General features: G+C 44.1%; 1 protein-coding gene across 3 annotated transcripts; it reads right to left on the bottom strand.

The window, feature by feature from the left end:
• Positions 1-1,637: 1,637 nt before the first annotated feature.
• Positions 1,638-25,024, bottom strand: LOC144107492 (uncharacterized). 3 transcript variants are annotated; one of them, XM_077640509.1, is made up of 8 exons: positions 24,306-25,024; positions 23,944-24,196; positions 21,740-21,792; positions 17,384-17,518; positions 16,848-16,949; positions 14,464-14,683; positions 13,171-13,309; positions 12,153-12,278 (listed from the first exon to the last, which is right to left on the bottom strand). In XM_077640509.1, exons 2-5 carry the CDS (start codon positions 23,960-23,962, stop codon positions 16,875-16,877), a joined length of 282 nt encoding a protein of 93 aa, XP_077496635.1. In that variant the 5' UTR covers positions 23,963-24,196; positions 24,306-25,024; the 3' UTR covers positions 12,153-12,278; positions 13,171-13,309; positions 14,464-14,683; positions 16,848-16,874. The 3 variants fall into 3 exon arrangements, with proteins under 3 accessions (XP_077496634.1, XP_077496635.1, XP_077496636.1); XM_077640508.1 differs by lacking the exons at positions 12,153-12,278; positions 16,848-16,949; positions 17,384-17,518; ... (1 more) ...; positions 23,944-24,196; positions 24,306-25,024 and adding exons at positions 1,638-4,837; positions 5,450-6,123; positions 6,269-6,470; positions 7,224-7,323; positions 7,387-7,641 and having other exon boundaries at positions 14,464-15,482; XM_077640510.1 differs by lacking the exons at positions 12,153-12,278; positions 13,171-13,309; positions 14,464-14,683 and adding an exon at positions 18,143-18,228 and having other exon boundaries at positions 15,553-16,949.
• Positions 25,025-26,300: the final 1,276 nt, after the last annotated feature.

Raw genomic sequence — 26,300 nt, 5'->3', positions numbered from 1 at the left:
GGCCACTAAACCAAAAGGAACCGTTTTGACGGCCGAGACAGGAATTGCAGACAGAAGGCTCGTTTCGGGGCGAACCGCTTGTCAACAAACATGGCGGCGCCCGTGACGCCGTTCCTCTTCGCAGCACTTTGCGGCCGCGATCGACAGAGGCGACATGAAGAGTCGGACGACGCATTTGCCATGCCGGAGGAGGATTTTCGCCGGCTATTTCGGCTGACGAAGGCACTTGCGTGCACGCTGTGCGCTGATTTAGAAGGAGAGATTGAAACGAAGGGGTCGATCGGGCTGACGACAGAAGCGAAAGTGCTCTGTGCGCTTCGCCTCTTTGCGACCGGGAGCTTCCAGACATCTGTCGGCAGCGAAGTCACCATTCGACTCCCACAATCCTCGGTCAGCCGCAGCATTCACGCTGTGGCCAAGGCCATCATCCGCGTTGGCAAGCGCAAAGGGTAGGTGTCCTTTCCTTCAACTACAGCCGAGAGGGAACACGCCATGGCCGACTTCTTGGAGCGCGGCCGGATCCCTGGGGTTGTGGGCTGCGTCGATGGGACGCTGATTGCGATCAGCGCTCCGAGGGGCCTCAGCCCGGGCGAAACTCAGGGTTTCATGACCAGGAAAGGCTACTATGCCCTCAACACGATGGTTGTAAGTGCTGTTCACGTCTGCATTCATATATGCGTCCAGAATGGTACTCGAGATTCGCAAGTGGGAACAGCCCGCGTGGCCTGCATACATACGAATGCTTGAAGTTCCCATTGTTTGCGCACATAAGCAGAAAGTTGCGTATCAGAGAATGATAGCAGACATATACTGTGCTACGAATTTAGCGTACGTATATGTATAACCAATCGCCGCCTATAGCGGCGAGAGAAATCATTTATACTGAGTGTTGTGCATGAATTTATCTCTCAATATCAAATAGATACTGCAAGAATCTTTACATTTTTGTGTTTCGTTGTGCATAAGAATATGTTATGTCTGCAGCTATATAAACCAGAACACCCAGGGAGGGTGTTCTAATTAAATTAGTATTGGCAATATCTCTGTCACTGTGCACTCAGGAAGGCTAGTGCATGCATCGTTTGCTATTAAAGTAGTTATCACCTCATTACAGCATTGCACGGGGAAGCTTTGAATGAACAGCCAATTAAGTTTGCTTTACAAGGTGGACCTGACAAGACACTGCATTATATGTAAATTGCAGTGCACATTATAGTCAGTTTTTCGGAGGTAGTAATTATCTCCTGCATGAGTCGATCTTCATGCTACATTTGTAACTTTTCGTAGGTCTGCGATGCCAATACCAAAATCCTGGCCATTGACCCGTGTCGACCAGGCTCCAGTCACGACTCATTTGGCTGAAAGTATTGTACGCTTCGCCGTCGGATCTCTGAGGAGGGGCTGCTTGGTCCCACGGAGTTTTTGCTTGGTGAGTCTTTACGTGACACAGGCAAGCACAGTTATTGAGCATGCCCCTTTTTCTTTCTGCAAGAGATAGCGGCTACCCATTGGTGCCATGGCTAATGACTCCAGTGGCAGGGCATCCCAGTTTACAAACACCTGAAGGGCAGTACAACCAGAGTCTCTCTGGTACAACCATGCCCATTCCTCAATGAAGTCGGTTGTGGAGTGCTGTATTGGGGTGCTGAAAAGTAGGTTTCGGTGCCTGCAACGGTACCGAACTCTGCATTACAGCCCCAAGCGTGCTGCTCCCATAATAGCAGCATGTGCAGCGCTCCACAACTTGTGCCTCGAAGAGGGTGGGGCTGTTGATAGCTCGTGGAGCAGCGACGATGACAATAGCAGTGATGACGACAGCAGCTCAGGTGACCAGCTGCACATGGACTATGCGAGACATCGTAGTGCAGTGCTCCAAATTAATTTTGACCTACTAGAATTTTTTAATGTACTACACTCACATCACACATTGTCATCATCATCAGCCTGACTATGCCCACTGCACGGCAAAGGCCCCTCGCATATTTCTCCAATTAACCCGATCTTGTGCCAGCTGCTGCCACTTTAACCCCACAAACTTTCTAATCTCATCCGGCCATGTAGCCTTGTGCCTCCCCCTGCTACGCTTGCCTTCTCTTGGAATCCACTCTGTTACTCTTAACGATCATTGGTTACCTTAACAAAATCGCACAGCACACAGTTATCAGTATACAGATGGCACAACACTGCAAACGTGGGCTTAAGGTGTTACTAAAATTTTTCTAAGACCTGAAACCCGGACACCATGATCGCCTTGAGGTCTTAGGAAAACTTTGGTAAAAGCATGGTAATTTGTGCACAAAAAAGAATGAAACAAGAAAAAGAACACGACACGACAAGCACAAATAATAACTGATTTTATTCAGTGGATGAGACCTACGAATATGAGAATATGAAGTGACTGAAGCAGCAATGGTGAAGTTAGTGAACTTGAACACTTTTTGTCTTTAATTGTTTGTTTTGTTTTAAGTAGACTTGCAAGTGTAACCGTGTTTTCATATCCTGTCACCTTTTTTTCCGCCTTTGACCTCGATATGCTTATGAGTCACTGTAGTACTCTATTAACCATGTGTGTCATACTCAGGCACGGTCATGCAAGCGAGTTAGAGGCTTAGACTGGCCTGTCTGTGTTGTAATGCATTTTTTGGTGATAATAAACGTTATTATTACTTTCTTTATCACAAATTATTTTGTGATTTGAGTATGTGTGCTTGTATTCCTTTTGCCTTCTCTGCATATTGCCATCTTAATCTTGCTGCTGTTATGATCTGAAATGTTATGGGACCCAGAAGCTTGTCAAGCTCGTCCGAGGATTTCGTCTTGGCGTCCTCTATCACAGCAGAAGTTGTACTGTCACGGTAAAAGGTCATTACATGAAGGTGCAGCCTTGTAAAACTGGCTGGCAATCCATGACAGGACGCATAGCTGTCAGTACTTGGAATATATCACAGTTACGATGATTCCAGTCATTTAGCAACCTACGCAAAGTACACTTTGTGAATTCCGTGAAACAAAAATAATGTACACAGCCATGCAATAATGAAGCAGTGCAAACAAGGAAACTGTGAGACACACGGAAAAATGCAGTTTGATGCACTGCAGTAGTGAACATAAGGAACAAGACACAGCCATGTTTTTCTTTGAAATTTCCCGCAGCTGTTAAGCTGAAATGTGTCTGAACCCAAGAATTTCATTTTTATATGCTTGGGCGAGCTCTAGATCTATGTGAGCGGCCTGATTTGCACCCAATGCATTCCAAATATGGTAAACATGCTTAACTTTATCTGCTTTAAGCCTGTTTCTTTGCCCCACCCCTACAATAATGCCCACAAGAATACTGTAGGCATCTGAATAAAGAAATAAATGTGCCCCTTCCACTTAAACAGCCAAATGTGATGTTTTCTTGCTCTTGTAATGAGATCTAACAAAAAGTTTGATTTACATCATTTCCTTACTCAATTCTTTTATTCATTCATTATTTATTTATTTTTCTCACTATACAGTGAAAAAAAGAGCCAAGGGAAAAGTCATTCAAGCACGGCTTGAGTTGTCCTTGGCCCCACTTATCAGGCAGTGGAAGCAGCGATAAATGCACAAAAAGCAATGTCCTAGATGCAGCTAGCTCGGGCAGCAAAAAGCAAAATATACAACAATAAAAATGAAACCTTAGCAAGTGGCACAAACATTCAACTTATGAAAATAAACATCACACTGCACCAATTGAGCGCATATCACGTGGCATATCACATGGACGCCCTTTGGGGATGCAAATCTATTCCACCTTGGGGGATTCCCTTATGCACAGAACCAGTATAGGATAACGCTGATAATTTCTGGGATACATAGTTGCATATTAAGACAAATAAGGTAAGGCATATTAATGGGGTCGTATTAACAAGGCACAATTGTGTGGATAATGCTTATAATTTCTGGGATACATTGTTGCATATTAAGACAAATAAGGTAAGGCATATTAATGGGGGTCGTATTAACAGGGCACAATTGTGTGGTAAGTAGAATGAAATAGCACTGTAAAATGAGCAGAAGGTAATCATTCTGGGTGGGCATCATTATGAAATTATAACAGTGTCTGACTAAGGTAGCAGTAGAGTAAAATGAAATAAATGCAGTCATTTTTCATTACACATGACTAAAAATTATTGCACTGTACACAGATGAAATCTGGGGTGTGTATAAAAAGAAAATGAACAAAGATACTCTTTGTAAATACACATCATTACGAAATCATTGCAGTGTCTGTCTGAAAAGATATAGTTAAAAAAAATGAATGAATTGTCATTATTCTTTGCAACACACTACCGTGAAGTTATCACAGTCAACTGGAGCAACATACTGAAGTAAAATGAGAGTAGTAACATGATAATTTAAAATAATTAGGTAGTGACTCTTGACTATACATATATAACAAGTATTTGTACTAACTTTCTTTGGGATAATATCGCATATTAAAAATTAAATGGGAAACCAAAACCACAAGCTGCTGTTTAACTACAGCTGCTGCCTACCAGAAGGTGCAGCATCATCAGTGAGGAGCTGCGGCAAGCTGCTGTAGTTGCTGCACAATCATCTGCCCTATAATCACTTGCCGCTCAGCTGCAGCAACAAGTCGTGCCTGGGATGCAACCGTGCTGCTAAGCTGCTGCTCTGCAATTCCTGCCCAGCGTTCCAGCGCAGCAGCCTGGTGTACCTGGCACTCAGCCTGTGCCTCTGCTGCGGCTGCCAAGCGTTGCAGGGCAGCAGACTGGCCCACGGCAGTCTCGACCAGTTGGTGCGAGCTTGTGGCGACCATCGCCACAGCATCTTTGAGCTGCTGTAGCTCCTGTTTACAAAAGAATGCCGATATCATGGACCAGCATATTAGCTCACAGTCATATGCAAGAAAAGTAGTGCAAAAGTTTGCTAATACACGGGTTGCATGCTATTCTCCAGATAAATACATCAATCAACACCAATCATCAACATCGTGATCCGCAGCATGTGCCAAACTGCAGCCAGGCTGATGCTCCTAGCTAACACATTATTTAATGTGTCTTGCGAACGACGCTCCCAGCTAACTCTTTATTTAATGTGCTCTGTGAACTCTGCATAGCACGTCGGCACATAGTGCATAGTGCAAAACAATATCACCCGCCTAAGCATCGCCTGGCCTTGCATTCTCCTTCATTGCTAACAAGAATGTAATAAACAGGAAAACGTGTACGTAAAGACTTGATTTCTGTCACGGATCTCCCCGAATAACACTCAGACCGAAAGAATGGACTAGGCGACAGGTGTACCCACGCAAACGCACATTTAATACACCCTAAGTGACACACACACTAGAATACAAAACTAACACAAAACACAGACAATAAATACACACGACCCGGGCACACTGCTACCAGCGTCTACTACTAGTGTTCTACTGTTAGTGGTCGGAGTTCGTGCTCACGGTTGGTTCGGTGCAGCTGCGGCTTTGTATGGATCCAGTAGCCGGCGTCGAGGCGGCGTTCGACGTGCTTAGGTGGGCGTCGCTGGCGGCGTCGTGTAAGCTCCCGGTCCAAGCACCCGTGGAGGTGATGCCAGTGTTGTTGGCGTTGGGGGCACCACCCGGATGAGTGGCAACAGCGCTGGAGACACCCCTGGTTGTAGCAGGTGGTAGCGTCCTCTGTTGTCTCTCCGGAACAGGCTCAGGCACGGCAGGAATTCCACGATGCGAAGCCGTAGAATGCGAGCTCACCGGAGCAGTAGCCGGCATCGCTCTCTTCCAGCCGATGTGTCCCTGACCTGCCGGAGCCTCCGCTTCTCTGCTGTTCCCCCCAGTGCCATGCCCTCACTCGCCCTTTTATAGCCTCGGTGTTAGTCCACGTAGGCCTTGTCGCCGTCTTCTTCTCTTCTCCACCAATCATCTCTCTCCACCTCACCGAATGCTTCTTCTTTATTCTTCGGTCAATCCACGTCTTCTTCACACCTCTTTCCTTCATAATTTTATTTTAGCCTCCTTATTATATATGACAATCTCGGAAGCCAACTCCAAAGACTTCTGATATCGAGCTGCTATGTCAGGGAGAAAATCTTCTGCAGCTGGTCTGCGTGCTGGCGTGCGCCGCTCCTGCTGTTCTGAACCTAACAATATACACAGAAAAGACATTCTTGCAGTACTAAATTGCTGCAGAGTAGATCTCATCTCATGGCAATGTACACAATGACGTACAGCAGGGAAGCTTGAAACCACTAGTAACAAATCATGCACATGCATGGTTGAACTTACGTGACAAGCCACTCGTCCCTGGCTGTTCCCCAACAGAAATACGCTGGGACGGGAACTGCTGCCGAGAGGGCGTGACTTGGGCAGCAGGCTGTGCGCTGCGCACCACAGGCTGCACACCAGCAGCTGATGAGGAAGCTCGCTGAGGATGTGAAGTGCTCCCATCCAGCGACTGCGCAGCAGAAAATGGTGGACTGCTGCTATCCTGAATACACAAGATGACCACAATGAATATCAGTATTGATTTTGATCTCATCATAAATAATCTCAACTAGTCACATAAGTGTTGCAGCAAAGCAAATGATAAATGAAACACAAACAGATTACATCTGAGAACCAGACAAATTCACTGTACATCCATGAACGTTCACAATATTTCACAATGTAATGCATTGAAGCCATATTTGTGGGAATATTTTGAGCAGATAATATTTTTAGCATTTTCTAAACATGTCACACAATATAAATTGCAGACCTTCTAGCAGGTAACCTTTTTTGTGGATTGTCAAAACAGAAAATTGACGCTGTTCATTATGTATTCAGATGAAGTTAATGCATGTTGACCTCAATAGTCTATTAAAAAAATGTGTACTGCTGTTTATATGCATTGTCTTACGACCGGGCTTTGGACACTTACCTTTTTAATGTGTTCTTTACTGTATCCTATACATTTGACCATTGTTCACAGCTAGCATAATTAACGATTGGACTATTCATGTTTTTATATATCCAAAATTGATGTGCTCACGTCTGTCTTAATTTTGTTTTCGTGCATACAGATTTCTGATCTGAGAAAATTGACTAAGTTTCTCTACTTTAGTCATGCTAATCAAATGGTCAACGCATCGCCACCGGGCTCAGCATGCAGGGGCCTTGCAATGATTTGCAGACCTAAGAAATCAATTTTCTAATCAGCCAAGATCGACATCAGGAAACATGCAGTTTTTGTTGAACATACCTCGTCAAAAAATCCGCCGCACACACCTACGGCGCTTCAGCGGCCGACGAGGGCGAGAATGCGGCCCCGTAGCCCGGACAAATGTCCGTTGCCGGTGCCCCTATGAGTCAACAAGCCGCTTGTAACACAACAGCAGAGGCCCATACTCGATCATAGAGCTTACCTGTGTTCGGCGGCCGCGACGGCTGCGTCGTGGCGAGAGTTGTAAACTTCCTTTTTCCAGAAGTTGCGCCACTGTTCCACTGTTTTCTCCGCAGGCCCCTCATCGTTCAAAGCTGCAGCAAGCTCACGCCACAACAGCGATCCTCACCAGCTTTCGTTATCTCTGGTGTTAACATCGAAGATCCTTTAACTAGAGATGGATGCCTCTCCATGAATTCCACTAGGATAAGGCGCTGCTGTGGCGAAACATGAAGACCTGCAGGAGACCGATATGGTGCGCTTGCGCCATTCCGGAACTTTAGATACGCGGCAATCAAATGACGAGCAGAAAGTAGCAGACGACACCACGATGGAATGGATGAATAGATGGAAGGTAGGAGCGTCCCCTTTGAAACGGGGCAGTGGTTGTTGCCACTATGCTGTTTTTTTCCCTTTATTTTTGTTTACTCTGCTGTAAGTTGTTAATACAATTCGCCATTTCCTTTAAAAAAACGTCTTCCTACACTTTAAAACTTATGTCACCTCTCTGCTTTTGTGCCACCAATCCTCCAATCGCCTTTTGCTAATTTTGACCGCAGATTTTTCTACATGACTTTTGTTATCTCTAAACCCTAAGGCCTCAGAAAGAGTGACTGCCTGCATCGACATCGGGATGGATACATCGCATTTTAGAATGAGGTGTTCTATTATTTCAACAGATTTACCACACACAGCACATGTGTCATGTTCTTCGTTAAATTTTTTCTGTAGCGCATTCTAAGACACCCTGACCTAGCTTCAAAGAGGGCACTGCCTCTTGAGTTATCATAAAACGTTTCCTTCCTGATCTGCGTTTTCCAGCATCGATATAGTTCTACACTATGCTTCTTTTCCATTGAAACTATTCAATTTTTACCTTCGACGTTTATAACCTGTCGTTTAATGCTCTTTCTTTCTCCCTCCTTGTCTCTGGCAAACTTACTGGCCAGCTTTCTAGTTCGTTTCCGCCACTGTGTGTCAACGCTCTTTCTGCACAGGTATTTAAATACCTTAGCTACCCACCTGTTATCATCCAATTTCCTCAGGTGTTCTTCGTATAGTACTTTACTCTGAGCTTCCCATGCTTCGAACGTTGCCCAGCCCATATCCCCCTGTACTGCCTCGTTTGTGGTTTTCCCATGGGCACCTAGTGCTAATCTTCCAACAGTTCTCTGATTTACTTCTAATCGCGACTGAACTTCAGTCCTTAAGCATAAAACCGCATTCCCGAAAGTAAGCCCTGGCACCATTATTCCTTTCCAAATACCTATGAGGACTTCATACCTGTTGTACCCCCATAATGCCCTATGTTTCATTATCCCGGCATCTCTTCGCCCTTTTGCTATGAGAGACTGTTTGTGCTTTTCCGTGTACATATGCCCGTTGTTTACCCATACCCCGAGATATTTGTATTCGGCCACTCGGGGTATTTCATGGCCTTGTATTGTAAGCTCCTAATAAGTTGTGCCATTGAAAACCACCACACCTGACTTAGTTGCGCTAAAACTGAAACCTAGACTGTCTCCTTCGTCTCCACAGCAATTCACCAAAGTTTGCAAATCTTCCTGGCTATCTGCTAACAGTACAATATTGTTCGCATACATTAAACCCGGTAGTCGTTGCTCAACCACGTACCTTTCCGCCTAATGTGTATGACAGATCATAATCTAGATTGCTTCCTTGTAGCCTTCTTTCCATACTTATCATATAAAGCATGAACAGCAGCGGTGATAGAGGACAACCTTGCCTTTATCCTTTGTGTATCTGGACAGTTGTACTCTTAATTCCTTCCCATGTTATCTCAACTTCATTTTCTCGATATATTTCCTGTAGAAAATTAATTACCTCATGACTGACACCTTCATCTTTTAATATGTTCCACAGGAGCTCCCTGTTCACGCCGTATGCACCGCTTATGTCCAGGAAGGCTAAATACAAAGGTCTGTTTTCCGCCTTAGATATTTCTATGCTCTGGGTAAGCATGAACAGGCAATCATCTAAGCGCCTACCACTTCTGAACCCGTTCTGAAGTTCTCCGAGTATTCTAATACTTTCTACCCATGACTGCATTTTTATTTTCACCGCCTGCATCGCCAGCCTGTATGTAACTGATGTTATCGTAATCGGTCGAAGGATTTTATGTTCGTCTTATTGCCTTTCCCTTTATAAATCAAATTCACTTTACACTGTTTCCAGCTGTGCAGAATTTACTGATTTGTTATGACTGCCTCCAATACTTTTATCAACGTTTCTTTGCCTCTTGGGCCAAGTTCATTAATTAGCTTGATTGGAATTTCGTCGATCCCTGCGGACGTACATCTTGGAATATTTGCTTCCTCGTTCCGCCACATCGTGCACATGCGACACCGTCTAGCGACCAAAAAAGAAAACGTGAGCCAAGAAAACGTTTCGGCGGTTGTTAATTGGGATCTTTCACAAATATTACAACTTGTTATTAAATAACATATATTGCTATTTGATTCATATATTTATTTCATTTTTGGCGCAACTTATTAACTAGTATATGACCCCCGAAGAGACCAAACAGTCGTGACGTGCACTTCCGCGAGCTGGCGCGCTCGCCGATTGGCCGGTGTCTTTCCCCTCTTCCTCCTGACGTCATTTTGACGTCACCTCGCAAAAGAACGGTTCTTCAAAGGAACCGCCGATGGATCCGGCCCCATGTCTTGCTCTTGTGCTCAGTTTCTTTCATGCTATGTACTCATCACTATGGCACATCAACTAGCCTGAGTTAACATGTATTGCAGTAAGAAACGATAGAGCAAACTAAGCATAGCAGGGCCAAGGCACACGCCAAAATTTACCTCATAACAGGCTGCATTTTAATGAACTTGATGATGCGGTAAACAAACAGCACATCTCACAACTACACTGATGCCCTAGACAACACTTTTGTGCATTATGCATATATTTCAACATCCTGCTTGCATTAGGTCAGGCTTGTGCTGTGTTTTGCTTCAAGACAGGGCATGATTTGAATACAATGGAGATATTTCATATTTTAGCACATTTATTATGGCTACTGTTTACAGAACAAAGTTGTGCACACTGCTGAAAAAAAAAGTTAAGGCAAGCACGAACAGAAGCTCAGCTTAAGCAGCTGTGAAAAATGCTTCTGTCAATTTCCCCGCGGCAGTTTTCATGTAGCGTACGTGTGTACACTTATTATCTTCTGTTTCTTGCCGCTCGCCGACAGCACCTCTCCTTTTAATCGCACTCTTCATTCGCGCTGAGAAGTGAGTGGGGTTGTTGTGGAACTCCTTGAACAGCTCACGCAGTATCATACTCCTCTTTTTATCGTCGTCGTCCATACTGGCCCTCATATCCTTGTACCAAGTTTCCGGGCTACCCTGGCAGTCTTGAGTGATTTGAGCGGCGAGGCTTTTGGCACGCTAGTGCATGGCCGCCTGTCTTTCTTCCATCCTTTCGATCGTGCCGACATTGGCACGGCCAGCAATAAGGAGCTTCCTGCAGCGTTCTTCCAGTGCTGCACCGTAGCCAATTGGCAGTTCACTTCTTGCCTCTTTGCGTGGCGCTGTAGCTGCTGCAGCTCCATCGCAAGGTCTTTGCACCTTTCGTGTTCCGATGCGAGGAAGTCGCGAAGACGGGAAACGCTACTAAGGAGATCATCGACGCGCAACTGGCACGTTTCTTCGGAGACCGCGACGTCACGCAGGCGGCGATTTTGGTCCAGCAGTTGGCGCACAATGGCCACTCGCTTGTCGAAGCTTGCCGACAGCTCCAGTAGTGTCCAGTATGTCCGAACACACGCTGGCGTCCATCGTGTCAAGCCATGCTGACTCGAGCACGCGCTCGGCCAACTCTTTGGTGAGTTGTCGCTCCGTTGGCGACGCCTCGATGTCGTCGCCGCGGTTTTCTTGGAACGTGCGAACACGTTCCTCAACAAGGCGCGGAAGAGCAGCATACACCGCGCTGAGCTTGTTCAGGGTGAGTCCCTTGACTCCTTCAGACAAACACGCTGCGTCTCGCGCCTTGGACGTAGAGGCGGTCCACACCTTCAGGTCTTTAGCAGCTGAGTTGTTGCCGATTAACGTGCTAACAAGGTCCGCGCATAGCTTTCCTTGCCCATGTGCGACGAAGTACTGCTTTTCGCCGTCCGCCAGGATGGCAGCAATGAGATCGTCCATAGAGGATTTCTCAACGTTCGGTGTCGACGGAACGCGAGCGCTTTCCGTGGAGCACACTGGATGCATTGAAGTCGAATTGACCCCAGCCTCTCTGCAGAGGTTGTCACATAACCTTCTTTCAGCATTTAAGTAGTTCTTCAGCTTACCTTCATTGAGAAACTAGTCTGTCCCGTCGGCTGACCTACGAGTTAGCAGTCCGTCGAGCTGCTGTGTCACCTCAGCGATGACGGCAGGTATCTTCTCGTGCGCTTTCTTCCAATGGTCATTGCAAAGTACCAGTCGGGATAACTCTGCCTCCGCCTTGCTTACACGAAAATCTAAATTGGAATGCTGGTCTGTCATCCTCCGCTTTGCGACAGTGCAAACACAAACAACGCACCTACGTACGAATGGTTTGAACGTGTTTACAGCGTTCCAGAAGGCTTGGTAACTCTCCCCGTGAGGCTCTAGAAATTGTTGCCGCGGCGCAGCGCTGGCGTAGACTCCTGGGGCCGAATGAGCTGGTGCGCCGTCGCGCACAGCACGCGGCTATGGTCGAGGGGCCGGTGGACAGTCGCGCTGCTTGTTGTGGCGTTATCACATAAATATACCATTTTTTTTAATGCATCATCGCTTGGCTGCCAATGATGATACACAAAACGAATGGGTAATTACTTTCAATCTTTCAAAGGCAAATGGATGACTGTCCATTTCAGTGATGGCCCTTCTGAAAAACAGAGTTTAGTACGAGTTTGGGTACGACGTTATTGATACGATTTACTCATGTCTCTCATACTTCTCTTGCTCATGTTTCTTATCCCCCTCCTTCTCGTCAGTCTCTCAAGGATAACGTACTCATATGCCTCTCATGTTACTCGTATGCCTCACTCTAATCGTATGCCTCTCGTAATCAGTTCCTTAATTAAACCTACTAGGCTCCCATAGATTTTCTGCAGATTCCTTGTGCTGTATAGGCCCATTATTTGTTGCAACTGTCAAAGAAGCTCCTAGATTAGAGCAGTGTTTAGGGCACAATGCAGGAATAAAATCAGTTTCAGCTATAGCAAGCATGAACTGCGAAATGAATGGAGCATATGCACGCTGTTTTTTTGCAGACCAGCCGCACCACAATCATTCACAGTTGTGCTTGGAATTCATTCCCAGCATGTGTGTTCAATGGACATGAATAATTAATACTGTTGGGAGCAAAAGTAACTTATTTGTTTATTTATCTATTCAGCATACCCCTAATGGCCCTTCTTTGGAGGGGGGTCAGTGTAAAAACGTGTACAAGGAACATCATTAACAAAGGAACAATAAACAGGCTAGGTATAACATAGCAAAAATAATTAAGCACCAGAGAGTAAATAAGCAGGCGATAAAAAAAAATATAATACAAATTATAGGCTTAAAGAAAGAGATTAGTCATAACGGAGGTATAAAATACTACAGTGCATGTATTAGGCACGAAAAGAACAGAAGGAAATGCAAAAGTACAGCAACTGGAAAAAAGAAAACATTAAAAAATTTGGAACGCTACAAACATTTAAAATGCCAACATCGCTGCGGATAACAGCAAGAAATGTGGAGGTTCAAGGCTTGGAAGGAGGGTCAGTTACTTTTGCCCCTGGTAGTGCAGAGCTCATGGCCTGGCTACGTCGCGAAGCAGCGTAGACAGGTGCCTGTTCAGGGCTTTGAGCCTGTCACCATCAGTGAACCTTGGGTCTGCGTTCTTCGTGACAAACTGGCCATAGGCACCTGCACAAAATAAATAAAACCAAAAGAAGTCAGTCAATGCTCTCAAAAACAATAAAGTAGATATATATTTATAACACATTACAGATATTCACACATGGAAACAAAACATTAGTCTCAACAGGCAAATTAGTTTGTTTAGGAGGTTTAACATCCCAAAGTGACTCAGGCTATGAGGAACACCGTAGTGAAGGGCTTCGGAAATTTCTACCGCCTGGGGTTCTTTATTGTGCCTCTAGAATTTTGCCTCCATTAAAGTAATTTCACTAGCAGGCCACACATTCATGTATAACACATTACAGAAGTTCACGTGTGAAAATAATAATAGCAACTGAATGTATCCATCCCTAAAGGCAAACTGTAGAAATCATTTCACTTACAGGCTGAAAGTGGAGACTGCATAGTTTCCAGCATATCATCTGGACTTTTTTCACACGTGCAGTTTCCAATGTTATGAAAGCACTGTTATGAAAGACTGCCATCTAGTGTTTTTCAGATGAATAACAATGATACTGTATTAAATCAATAAAACAGCACACAATGTATTTGTGCCACTGCCAAAGAAATATAGCAATATTTTATGGTTATCCACTTTAACCATGTACTATCAGCAACGAATCAAACGTGAACAAGAAAACTGATGTGGCAACACAAAAACAACAACATATTAGCTCCAGAAAAGAAAATACCAACGAGGTTGATTAACACTCCTGAAGAAGAGCCTTTGCCCCGTCAAAGTTAAATAACCTGAGCTGGTGTTGAGCTTCCCCTTGCTACGAGCTTTTTATTTTGCTGTTCGTGGCTGAACTGTCTTGTTCACGTCTCATTTCTTGCTGATATTACAAGAAGTCAAACTACTGAATATTGAATTTTTAATATGCAATCTGAAATTACACTTTGGTTTCAGTCAAGCGAGAATTCAGGTCACTTCCAAAAACAACACAAAAGCACATGAAGCTCCACTTACTATTACAATTAGCGCCCATGACATGCAAGCACTAACCGTTCATTAAGAAATGAAAAAATATCAACTATGCAAATCAACGGCTCAAGCTGGCCCCCCAAAAAATTCCACAATTAGTCTAGACAGCTTTAAGTTCAGAGTCTTTAATCTCTTTTGGCAAGTTAAAGGAAACCAATGAAAATAGGCCACTCACTCCGAACAGCAACAAGCTTCTCAGGGGTGAGGGGTGGCTTAGCTTGGGCACCAAGTTTCGCTTTTCTCATGCAGACTTTCCCCGTGACGCTCCTGTTCTTGAGGGTTGCCAATGGCCATAGGCAGCGCATAATTTCTCTGGCAAACATACTATCACTTTTTGCCGCGTTTATCCATGTCCACCTAATGGTGGAAAGTGTATATCCACTGCCTATGTGGACCTGCAGAGGAAAATTCATTCGATCAATGAGAAACGGTTTTAGTGAAAATGCAATCTTTAGAGGAACATGCAATGTAAAGTATGACAGTTTGCCTGCAGGCAGAATAAAGAAAAGTTACTTTGCTGTTCACCTCCATGAACAAAGGAGCATCTAGGTAATCCGCCATAAAGGCAGCAGGAGCAGGTTCCTGAAATTAACAGTAGCACTTCCTTACAAAGAAGGGAAGGCACGTTGTCCACCAAAACAAAAATTTCTTGAATTTCAGTGCCTGTATATTCAAGAAGTTTCTGCACTTTCAGTTAAAATCAATTATTGTTACATTTCAGCGTATTTCTAAAAACTGGCATGGCATTCACAGGCAGAAAAATATACTATCAGCAACGAATGAAAATGCGAACACGAAAGCTGAGGTGTCAACACAAAAGCACCAACATGTTAGCTCTTCGAGAGCAAATACAAGCAAGGTTGATTAACACTTCTGGAGAAGAGTCTTCACACCTTCGAATTTAAAGTAACCTGAGCTAGTATTCAGCTTCCCTTCAATATGAGCTTCTTATTTTCCTGTTCGTAGCTCAACTATCTTGTTTGCATTTCATTCCTTCTGAGAGCACAGCCTGCCCTCCCACTTTCATCGAAACTGCCTGATCCTATCGTGCATCGCCTGTGTACTGTCAACTCTCTCTGCCACACACCTGACACCATAATCTGCCTTCTTGCGCCTCATACCTGTACCTCCTAGCAACTACACAGTTTCTCCAGTTATCCAGGTTCCTCTCGCTAAAAACCCTCACTATTACACATACTACTGTCACTCTTTCGAAACCGCCCCATGCACATCTTGAACTTTATCAGTTACATGCAGCTGCCACACACAATGCCTGCGCCTTCCCTTTCTGGTTACGCTTCCTCATCTATTGAAAAGATGATAGACTGACACAGTTAATACCTATGCTACTTGGGTAGTTCGAATGGCATCCAAGTTTAATGGCATTCGGACTCGACGGGTTTGTGATGCACAAGATTTTCGAAACACGTGCAAAAGCTTCAACTTCAGTGTACAACGATGATATCAGCGGTAATCATCACATTAGTCTGACACTACCAGGATCAACAGCAGCATATCATTGTAGTGTACCATGCTTCTTAGGCCAAACACAATGATAGATCCAAACGACGGCCGATCATCTTTCATGTTCTCGGCAGACTGGCAGCCGGGAGAAAACTTCCCACTGATGAGGCAATGATGTGAATATAGCCACGCATGTACCGTATTTACTTGAATGTAACGTGAGTTTTTTCCCATATTTTTTCCCCTTAAAGTCTACCTCACGTTATAATCGAATATCGCACTTCGATTGGCCTAAAGCAGTACCGTGGTTAAGCCATTTCAAAGCAATCAGCTTGGTTTCGGTTTCCGCAGTTTTGCGATCTTATGCTGGCAACATGGGTACCACAAAAGTCAAAGTCAGTATTTTTTTTCTGTCATTTTTTGTGTTTGTTGCGACCTCGTGCTCAGTTCGTCATTACATCGTGTTCTTGTGGCGTCGCTCGCGGTGTATTGATTCAATGTGCATGATGGCAATGTGTCATACTCAGTACGACGGTCGTTTTAAGAGAAAAGCGATCCTGTTAGCTGAAAAGGTCGGGAATTCTGCGGCAGCTCGAAGACTTGACCTCAACGAGTCAACCATCCGCGGATGGCGGCTGCAGCGGGAGGAACTTAAGAGGTGCTGAGGCACGAAAAAAACCTACATAACTGCTGATACGTAGTTTTTTGTTTGTTGTCATTTCAGCTCTTGAAGCAGGCTGCCTTAAGCATCGTAGTGAAGTAAAACTACCCATCATCGACTATATTGTAGTTTTGTTGCCTCACATGACTTGAACATCTTATGTGTCACAGCCAGCATTTGGTTCTTAAAATTGAAGCAGCATAATAAGAAATTTCAATTATAAACTATTCAGCGGTCAAAGGGGAAGACCATGAGGTGATCTATGCATACTGAAGTCTAATGCATCATTTGGAAAAAAGCTCACTAACAAAAAATAAATGTGCATTTAAATAATCAACATGTCTCAAGGAAACATTAAGGATTTGCACCCTCCGATAGAAAACGTCCACTGTGAAGCAGGAATAAAAACAAAATTCAGTAAACAACTGTCTTACTCTATTTGATGGTCCAGGCTGCAGAGGTCAAGCTGGTGTCTCCACTGGCCTGGGGCCTAGAGTGCCAGGCTGGTGTCTGGGGTCTGTTGTCTCGATTCCGCCCTGCAACTCAGGAAGGTCAAAATCGAGAACATTGTCCTCAAGAAAAAATGCCAGCAAATCAGTTATGCTGCACAGAAATAGTTATTTAAGTAAACTTTAGTGTCTGCACTGCAGATATTTGCAGCATGAGCCAGTTACAATTAAAATGCTCCGTTCCACATGCAGAAATGCAAACATAAGTTAAAAAGAAACAGTAATGCGACGCTGGCACTCCTGCATATATTCACGCTAGTACAGCATCAAAATACGACAGCAGGGCAAAGCTGATAATGTTTCGTAATGGAGGAATCAGAGTGACTACTGAAATGCACATTTTATGTGCATTAAATAACCAACATGTCTCAAGAAAACATTACGGATTTTTGCCCTCCGATAGAAGACGTCCACTGTGAAGCAGGAATAAAAAAACAAAATTCAGTAAACAACTGTCTTACTCTGCTTGATGGCCCACGCTGCAGAGGTTGAGCTGGTATCTCCACTGGCCTGGGGCCTAGAGTGCCAGGCTGGTGTGTGGGGTCTGTCTCGATTTTGGCCTGCAACTCAGGCAGGTCGAAATCGAGAACGTTGTCCTGAAGTAAAAATGCCAGCAAATCAGTTATGCTGCACAACATGCACAACATGAGAAAAAAAAATAGTTATTTAAGTAAACTTCAGTGTCTGCACTGCAGATATTTGCAGCATGAGTCAGTTACAATTAAAATGCTCCATTCCACAAGCAGGAATGCAAACATTTGTTAAAGGAAAATAGTAATGCGACACTGGCACACCTGCATATATTCACGCTAGTACAGCATCAAAATATGACAGCAGGGCAAGGCTGAAAATGCTTCGTAATGAAAGAATCAGAGTGCAAGTCATGCCGGCAAACATGAAAACAAGGCATATGCCCGCAGTGCCGAATCAATATAGTGAAGTGGAAAAATTGGAATCAACCGGCTGAACACGGTTCTTTTCAAGATGAAAAGCAGGACTATAGGTACCCTGCAAGTCATAACTAACTGCATGTGGAGTGAATTATTACGTCATTCCACATTCGTGCTGCTGCTGGCCCCTGCACTTCGTTTTGTGGCTGCTGCCTTTCCGCGACAAAAACAGGCACTGGCACTGACATGCTCCGCTGATGAGCATGGAAAAAAGAGCATAGTTAGCCTGACTGCAAGACATGAATTACAGTATATAGAGTGACTGAGCACCTCATTTAGTGTTGACGCCTGTGGTCTCTCCACTCTTGAAACTGCCTGCTTCTCTTGTGTTTGAGTACACATGTTGCACACACATTCTGCTGACGAGTTTAAAAAAAAAAATAATTAGCCAAATATTAAGTGTTTCACATATAGTGCTACTTCAGATGATACAGTAGCACGCCTCAGCCATACAGCTGCCCTGCAGTGCATTTGCACATACTTCCTTGCACATCGAGAAAGGGCAACAGCATATGCCAGGTTTACCGCAGAGATATAGAAAAAAATTAAACAAAAAGAGAAACATATAATCCCAAGAAACAATCAATATCCAGATAATACCACATCATATATCATATAAGCTAATGATTACAATGCTTTTCAATAACCGAGAATAAATGAACACATGCTGACACAGTTATCTTTTAAGTTTTCAGCATATGTCATGGCAGTAAGGCAATGTTTAGCCCATCTTTGAACAGGAGAAAAACCAGCAGATAACAAAACTAAAATGAAAATTGGTTTCTGAGGAAAGGAAATGACACAGTCATTATCTCATATCTTGGTAGACACCCAAACCATGCTGTAAGGGAAGGGAGAAAGGTGATGTGAAAGAAGAGCAAGGTGTGCTGTAGTGGAGGGCTTCATAATAATATCGACCACCTATAGGGACCTCCCTGTTTATATCTTATTTTTTTCATTTATTTTTCTTTTCCTCCATTTCCCGCCCAGTCCCACAATGGCACTCTTTTTGCCTGGTTCTCAGCTGCCTACCTTCTGTTTTCCTGCATCTCCAACTATTGATACTGTGCCACAATCCCTATGCATTGGCACAACCTATTCTCACTACAGTTTGTGATGCAGAGTGCAAGAGGAACAAGAGAGGATTTTTGGGAACACAGCATGTGGACAGACAGATAAATATCTATTTCAAACAAAGCAAAACAAGGAGAAAACAGGCCATTCATCAAAAAGATGGCACACAATAGCCACCTCTCTTGTCCATTACAGGCTCTATTGTCAACTTCACTGCCTCAGTCACAATTACTGACAGCTTTGCACTACAATCAGTTTCCATTCCCTGTGCCAACTGTATACCACTAGCGCTGCGGTGCGGTTTTAATTTTTGCAATACCATCAGTTTTTCACTGGAATAAACTTGTTTTCCAAGCTTCTTTTGCTTTTATTAGACAATGCATTACAGTCCACCATGGTGCAGCTGTTATTTAGCAGCTGTTACACTCCATTACAATGTGTTGGCAAGACGAAGACTTGCGCATTGGAACAACAGGCCAACTAATTCCGAATTGCGACTAACCACACTACTGTGGCTAAAATAAGCATCTTTAGGACTCATAATGGAAGTACTGCACTCGACGATAGCCAAAAAGTAGAACGCTAGCATTGCTGGCTGGACATAAAGCTGTGTCGAGAGAAAAAATGCACAATCTTACAAAGCAAACAGTGCCGAATAGAACCTAACAATGGGCATGGGTAGCCCAATATACAGCTATACAATATGTAAAATGCTCAAACATTTCGTACAGTTGCTCTTTTGTCTGACAGTTGTACAGTACAATATTTTCTTCCCATCATCAGGTCTTCATAGTGCCTTTCCCATACTTGCTTCCATTCACACTGGGCACTGTGAAAGGGTTAATGTGATTTCTTTTGCAAACGTGTGCATGATTACACTTCACGTGCCATGCAACCAAAACTGTCGCAAAAAATCATAACTGCCTACCATTGGGTGGGGGTGTTAATGGCTTACAATCTAGCACAGAGCTAATGACTTGCTATTAGATTACACTAGATATTTGCAAGCCAATCCTATGCTTTCAACATAACTGGAGTTCAAGGATGAAATTCGACAACATAATGTTATTTAATGTGGTTACTTGGGAGACTTCACAATGCTTTCACAGAAATGGAGCTGCAAAAGCAGAAAACAACCCCATGAACTTCAGCTCTGCAAAACAGAAAGCTGAGCAAGTTGGGAGGACCTCATGATGAGTGGGTGAAAAACTGACAAATACACAGAAAGGATGTGTACTTTGTTCTTTTTCTAAAAAAAAAGTTAGGAGAACAGCATTGATTCCTGCATCCACAAACTGTTGGTGTTGAGGACAAGCCTCACTACGTGTAAGCAACTGAAGTCATGGAAGGCACTGGAGGGCCCACAGATCTGTAACAAGAGGCTGGGTGCAAGAACCATCGCTGAAGGAAGTGTCTGTCAACACCGTAGTGACGATAAGAAAGGTAAGGTGGCTTGTTCTGCACTTTGACATGTGCTGACTGCGTTTTATTTGCAGGTAAACCGTTTGCAAAGCTAGACTGCGCTAACTGTATGGGTGCTGGCCAAGAGTGACGGGGACGTAATAGCTCTGCATTTCACCTGCATGGGAGGAAATGGCGGAGCCTGTTCCCATGTTGCTGCCATGGATTTTTTTGTCGAGTATGATGTGCATGCACGGGCAAGGCTCCAGCCCCCATACAAAAAGTGGAAGTCACTGTAAAGTCTGCATTTCTTCAGTGCACAGGATGCAAAATTCAAGGCAGCAATGAACCACACCTGCCTTTTTGTACATGGCCTGGAGCTACGCATTCACAGTGTCCGTGCAAGAACGCTTTGTCCACACACATACAGTCTTGCACACACTTGTCTAGAGCACTTGAAAGGCATGCTTTGTTATGCATTTATGATAATCGCCACTGCCTGTCAGACCCGATAAAAGTTGTCACGATGAGTGAAGTAGAATCTGCAGGATTGTGTATGTACGGCACGCAAATGTATCGAGCCCCAGCTAGGCCTCTCGTAAATGAATAAGCGCACTCCCTGAAGCGCTGTTCAAGCACTCTAGACCATACTCATCATTTATTCATCATTTATTTACCCTTAAAGACCCTTGGTTTAGGGCATTACATAAGGGGGCATTACATAGGGCATTACATGCTTCTCGATGAAGAGAAGCATGGCAGAAACATGAACAGGCTTCGCCGCTCGGTGCTATGCAGGTGAAGTACACTGCAATTAGGTCGCCCTCACTATTGGCCAGCACCCACTGTTAGCGGAGCCTGGTTCAGGCTTTGAAACAGTTTACCTGCAATAAAACTCGCAGTGAGCATGTGTTAAAGTGCAAAAGAAGCCACCTTACCTTTGCTATTGTGACTACGGTTGGCCTCCAGTGCCTTCTGCAGCTTCAGTTCCTTACACGTGGTGATGCTTGTTCTCAACAACACGAGTTCGTGGATATCTGATGCATCCACGCATGGCAGGAAGAATGTGCCCTGAATGCAGTTGCTTGCAGCATGAAAGGGACCATCCCGATTGCTTTTGTTTTCTTCTCATAGGGTCATCAGTCGCATTTGGATGACATTGCTGTATAACCTCCACAAAATGAAGCCATTCTCTTTACAAACAGTTAAGCTACTTGTAGCGTGTCACTTACGAGCAGTTGTCAGATGCATGCATGCATTGCCTGCGGTGCACGCAGTAGCTGCGGCGACTGTAGCGGATGTCAGCTAAACAGTACTACAAATGGCTTAAAAAAAAGAAAACGCAACCAAAATTTGGTGTCCATCCTCCTTTAGGAGAAACTGGTTGCATACCTCTGAAGGCTGTCTGCTTGCTGAGAGATCAGCAATGGCTGCCTCCAGTGCGCCTGCATAAAGAAAGACAAGCAACAACAATCTTTCAAGAAAGGCCATGAGCTTACATTTGCCCACTGACATACAGAAAAGAATGCAGTAACAGAAATGAAAACTTGGCCTAGACCACATTTCACAAAATTGCATACAAAGCAGCAAAAAAAGAGATGGCCACAACAAACTGATAATACACAGCCGCATAAAAAAAATTACATGCAGTTTCTGATTACCCTCCCCGATAAAAAAATTGCTGGTAATGATGCCTGCGATTTTTTACTATTGAATATTCTACAGAATACTGTGCTTAATGCATCCGTAATAAATATCAAGAATAATGGTTGGACTTCTTGGTTTAAAGAAGCCAAAAAAACGATGAAGGTACACCAATTTTAATTCTCACAATTTGGCCTTAACCGAAAAAGTTCAGTATTTTCAAATGCAAACCACTGCTTGCTGACAACTGAGTAAGAGTCGCATGCAGTTAAAGGAAAGAATAAGGTATGCGTTATGCGCGGGGCTGCATTACCCTCAAAAGTTGGCGGTAAAAATGCTGTGTGTGTCTGTGTGTGCATGTGGCCACTACATGCCACAAAACACTACGAAGCGGCAATGGCGTCAGCATGCTGGTACCGGATGGACAGCTAGCAGCAGAGAGATGCTCTCTGCAAAGTGTGTGCCCCTTTAAAGGGGCATCCGATCCACCACAAGTAACCCCAACGGAAACAGCCTGCTTGCAAAGTGAGGGAAGTCCGACTAATGGCCACAGCTTTCCAAGAACTTGACAGGCGCCCGTTGCAACTTGCCATCAGCAGAAGCGATGAACGAACTATCGTGTGAGGAGAAATCCGAGGGGAACAGAAGGCTTTGAGGAGATGCAGTGGAAGCAGAGAGACAATGGGAAAGAACAGATATGGCTGCCATGATGACAGGCCGCACTCTGACCGAGAAGTTGTACCACAGCTGCCCATAGAAACTCGGCAGTTCTTGTTGGGCTCTGGCTAAATTGGGACAGCAGAAAAAAACCTGCTATTTAACCATATGGGAGCTAGGGGCACAGTCAGATGATGATACTGTCAGATAAAATAGCGCATCTGTACGTTTTCAAGCATTTCTGCTAAACAGGAACAGCTGAACTACGGCATGACAACTAAGTTTGTAAAAAGAGACAAATTTGAATTTCAGTATGACAGTTCCATCATTTCCTTCTTTTTCTTTTTTGAAATGACAATATAATTTCCTTTCTAAGTCACTCAGGGGATGATTTACAAATCAAGAGCAAGGATTTAGACAGCCAGAGCTGAACAGTGGGTCTAAGGATTAATATGCAGAAAACCAAAGTAATGTTCAACACCCTCACAAGGGAACAGCAGTTTACGATTGGTAGCGAGGTTCTGGAAGTGGTAAGCAAATATGTCTATTTAGGGCAGGTAGAACATAACCGCAGGTCCGGATCAGGCGACTGAAATATAGACGAATAGGATTGGAAGGAACACATTTGGCAAGTGCTCTCAGATCATGAATGGTAGTTTGCCAGCATACCTCAAAAGAAAGGTATACAGCAGCTTAATCTTAGCAGTAGTCACCTCTCGTGCATAAAAGTGGAAGCTAACGAAAAGGATTGAACTGAAAATGAGAACACAGCAAGCTACGGAAAGGAAACTGGCAGGTGCAACATCAAGAGACCGGAAGAGAACAGAGTGGGTCAGGGAACAATGCAGGCTTATGACATCGTAGTCAAAATCAAGAAGAAATGGGCTTGGCGGGGAATGTAATGCAAAGGCAAGATAACCACTGGCCCTTAAGAGTAACGAACCAGATTCAGCGTAGCAGGAGGTGGCACAAAATTACGTGGGCAGATGAGATTAAGAAGTTTGTGGGGATGAAGTGGCCACGGACAGCACAGGGCAGGTTAAAGTGGAGCGATGTGAGAGAGGCCTTTGTCCTGCAACAGGTGTAATCAGGCTGTTGATGATGATCATTTCCTTTGGCAAGCACAACCGTATGTGCGTTAATTACTGGTAAAAAAATATTCATTTGTAAAGATAATATTAGCAACAAAAAAAAACAAGAGGAGCAGAGTCTGCTGAGCATTCATAAGAAAGACTAACAGCCCAACCCACAACCATAAGCAAACAGAAAAGTAAAACACTGAACGATGAGCTCACCAAATCTTTCGTCCACCATTTTTTGAAGGCTTCAATTTCTCTCCTGTTCTTCTCTGTAAGCCTTCTCGGCCTCTTCCAGTTTTTGTTCAAGGAACAAAATTGTCTCCTCACTTTCCTTGAGGTGCTTTTTCGGGCCCACTTCATCGTCGGTATCTGAAGTGTCTGTACTTCTACACCTTTTCGCCATGATTTCACGCATCATGCACTTTTTGGCAGCCTCCATTTTTTGTTTTTTTTATTTTCTTGGCTGTGCCTGACCATGCAAGAACGAAAAATAAAATGCACACCATTAACACAAACAAAGAATCACTGGCATGTTTACCAACACTCCAATGCATGGGTTAAGAAGTGCCAGTCCTCACCTTGGAATGCTCTTTCCGAGGCAGTTCACCTGCAGCCGCCGATTCAATAATGACCGCACGCACGGACTTGTGGCGTTTCGCCATCCTGCCAATAAGATCAGCCTTGCTGACTGCAATGATAACACACCATTATACTGTGAACCTCTCAAAGTTAGTGACCTTTTATAAAGAGCTTGAACATCTCAATGAGATATCAATAATTATTAACAATAACTAACGTAAAGAGAGAAAAGCACATTGCCTAGACCACTGCGTTTGAGGCAATCTCTCAAGGAACAGTAGATGAAAAATAAGGCAGTAGTTATTCATTAGCATCCACCCCTGTGTAGCTATACAGCTATGGAGGGAAGGTACACAGCCCTCACAAGAACTTTATAGTTAAAAAATTCATCTCGGCTGAGTGGCACACCTGGTACAGTTGCTTTCAGACTAAGCTCACCCAGATGGCTAACAGTTGGCAGGCCACGGCTCAATTGATCAAATATAGGTGGGAGCAGCATTACCCAGTACAGACCCTAAGGGAAATTCCCAAAGGCATAGCCCCCAAGCTGCATACCTTTCCATAGCAGCCATATGGCTGTGCTTCAGCGCATTATAGCAGGATACAAATAAAAAAAAACAGCAGCTGTTAACATCTGGGCCACGGTCCGCACCGTCCTCTATTACTCCGCTAGGCAATGACGACAGTAAACGAAATCAGCTTTTTCATGTTTTACTTTATTAAAGGAGCCAGGTATAAAAATTCTTGAGCTTACATGAGCTTACAATTTTTTTGCGTGATTAGGTTCTTGTTTAGGCAACTAGAAAAGTTTTAACAAAGGAAGTGGTGAAGCCCGATGAACAGCATCCCCGACTTTTAATATCATGCCAATGTCCACCATGCTGCATGTGAGCAAGGTTGCAAGAATTGTCTGCTATGCTATTCCCTCCACAAGGGTACACATGCCCTGCCACATTATGTGGTTCCTAAAAACCAGTGCTAAGTACACTAAATGCATGGCTAAGATGTGTCACTGATACATGTTCCCTCTTATGTGCCTTGTCAGGAAAAAATAGTGTAGGTGCTTAATTTCTATTATGCAATGTCTTAGCATTAGGTCTTTAGTTTTTAATTGCTTCTCTTATACTGGTTATCTTCTCCTCATATTTTCTTATGTATATTGGTGTGTATTCCTCTGCTCATCAAAGATACTTTTCTCAACTTGCTAAGCTCTATGCAGAGAACCATTCTTTGTCATTTTAAGTTTTTTTGAGTCATTCATAGACATTTTCACTGTTGCTGTCAATCTTAGTCTTTCATTTTTGCGGAGTTATTTCGAGCCATTACTGGTTATTACAAATTCTGCAGTCATTTTTTTGTGGGAGACGGTGTTTTTTACATAAAAACCCCCTGCCAGCCTTGGCAGGTTGCTCCTGCGTGTACGAACTGTGGCAGGTAGCAGGTGGCAAGTCACATGAAACACACAGATACCAAGAACTCTCCTCCTTTCCTCTCATTAAAATTCCTTTCTCCCTCTCTCCCAGATACAACATTTTCTGCCGTTGGCACATCTAAAGTGTTGACGCATTAAAACTGTCTAGCGTCCTATGTTCTCTGAAGCCTGAGAACCACCTGCCATGGTTAGCAGGTGGCAAAGTTGAAAGGCAGGAGAGGCCAGAAGGTGGCTACCACGGGAAGAACCCACAGGGTGACTACCATGGACAGTGCAATGTTCTCACCTGGGTGGAGGAGTGCACAGCCTAAGGGTGGTTGCCACAGGAACTACATTGCAGGTGGCCACAGTGGAAGGTGCACGGTGAGGAGCAAAGTGAGCTATAAGGAGCGCAGATGTAGTAGTAGTAGTGGTTTTTTATTAAAATAATAGTAAAAAGGAAGTAAAAGATTTTTGCTAGTCCCGGCATCTGCCATCGATACTGAAGCACCTGAGCTGGGGCAGCGGAAGTAAAGGATAGCAGGCAGAATGGAGAAATCAAGTGAAAGAGGTGATGGCATAG

This window comes from Amblyomma americanum, chromosome 10 (assembly GCF_052857255.1).
Source record: "Amblyomma americanum isolate KBUSLIRL-KWMA chromosome 10, ASM5285725v1, whole genome shotgun sequence".
In the NCBI taxonomy this organism is placed as follows: domain Eukaryota; kingdom Metazoa; phylum Arthropoda; class Arachnida; order Ixodida; family Ixodidae; genus Amblyomma; species Amblyomma americanum.
The sequence above is the reverse complement of the archived record's forward strand: the minus strand, read 5'-3'. Positions and strand labels throughout refer to the sequence as shown.

What these genes read in the sequence shown, in the direction of transcription:
- LOC144107492 (XM_077640508.1), bottom strand. Translation starts at nt 5,755, where the DNA reads ATGCCGGCTACTGCTCCGGTGAGCTCGCATTCTACGGCTTCGCATCGT. An exon ending in GCAGCTGCACCGAACCAACC is followed by an intron (nt 4,838 to 5,449) that starts GTGAGCACGAAC and finishes TTTTGTAAACAG; the next exon opens with GAGCTACAGCAGCTCAAAGA.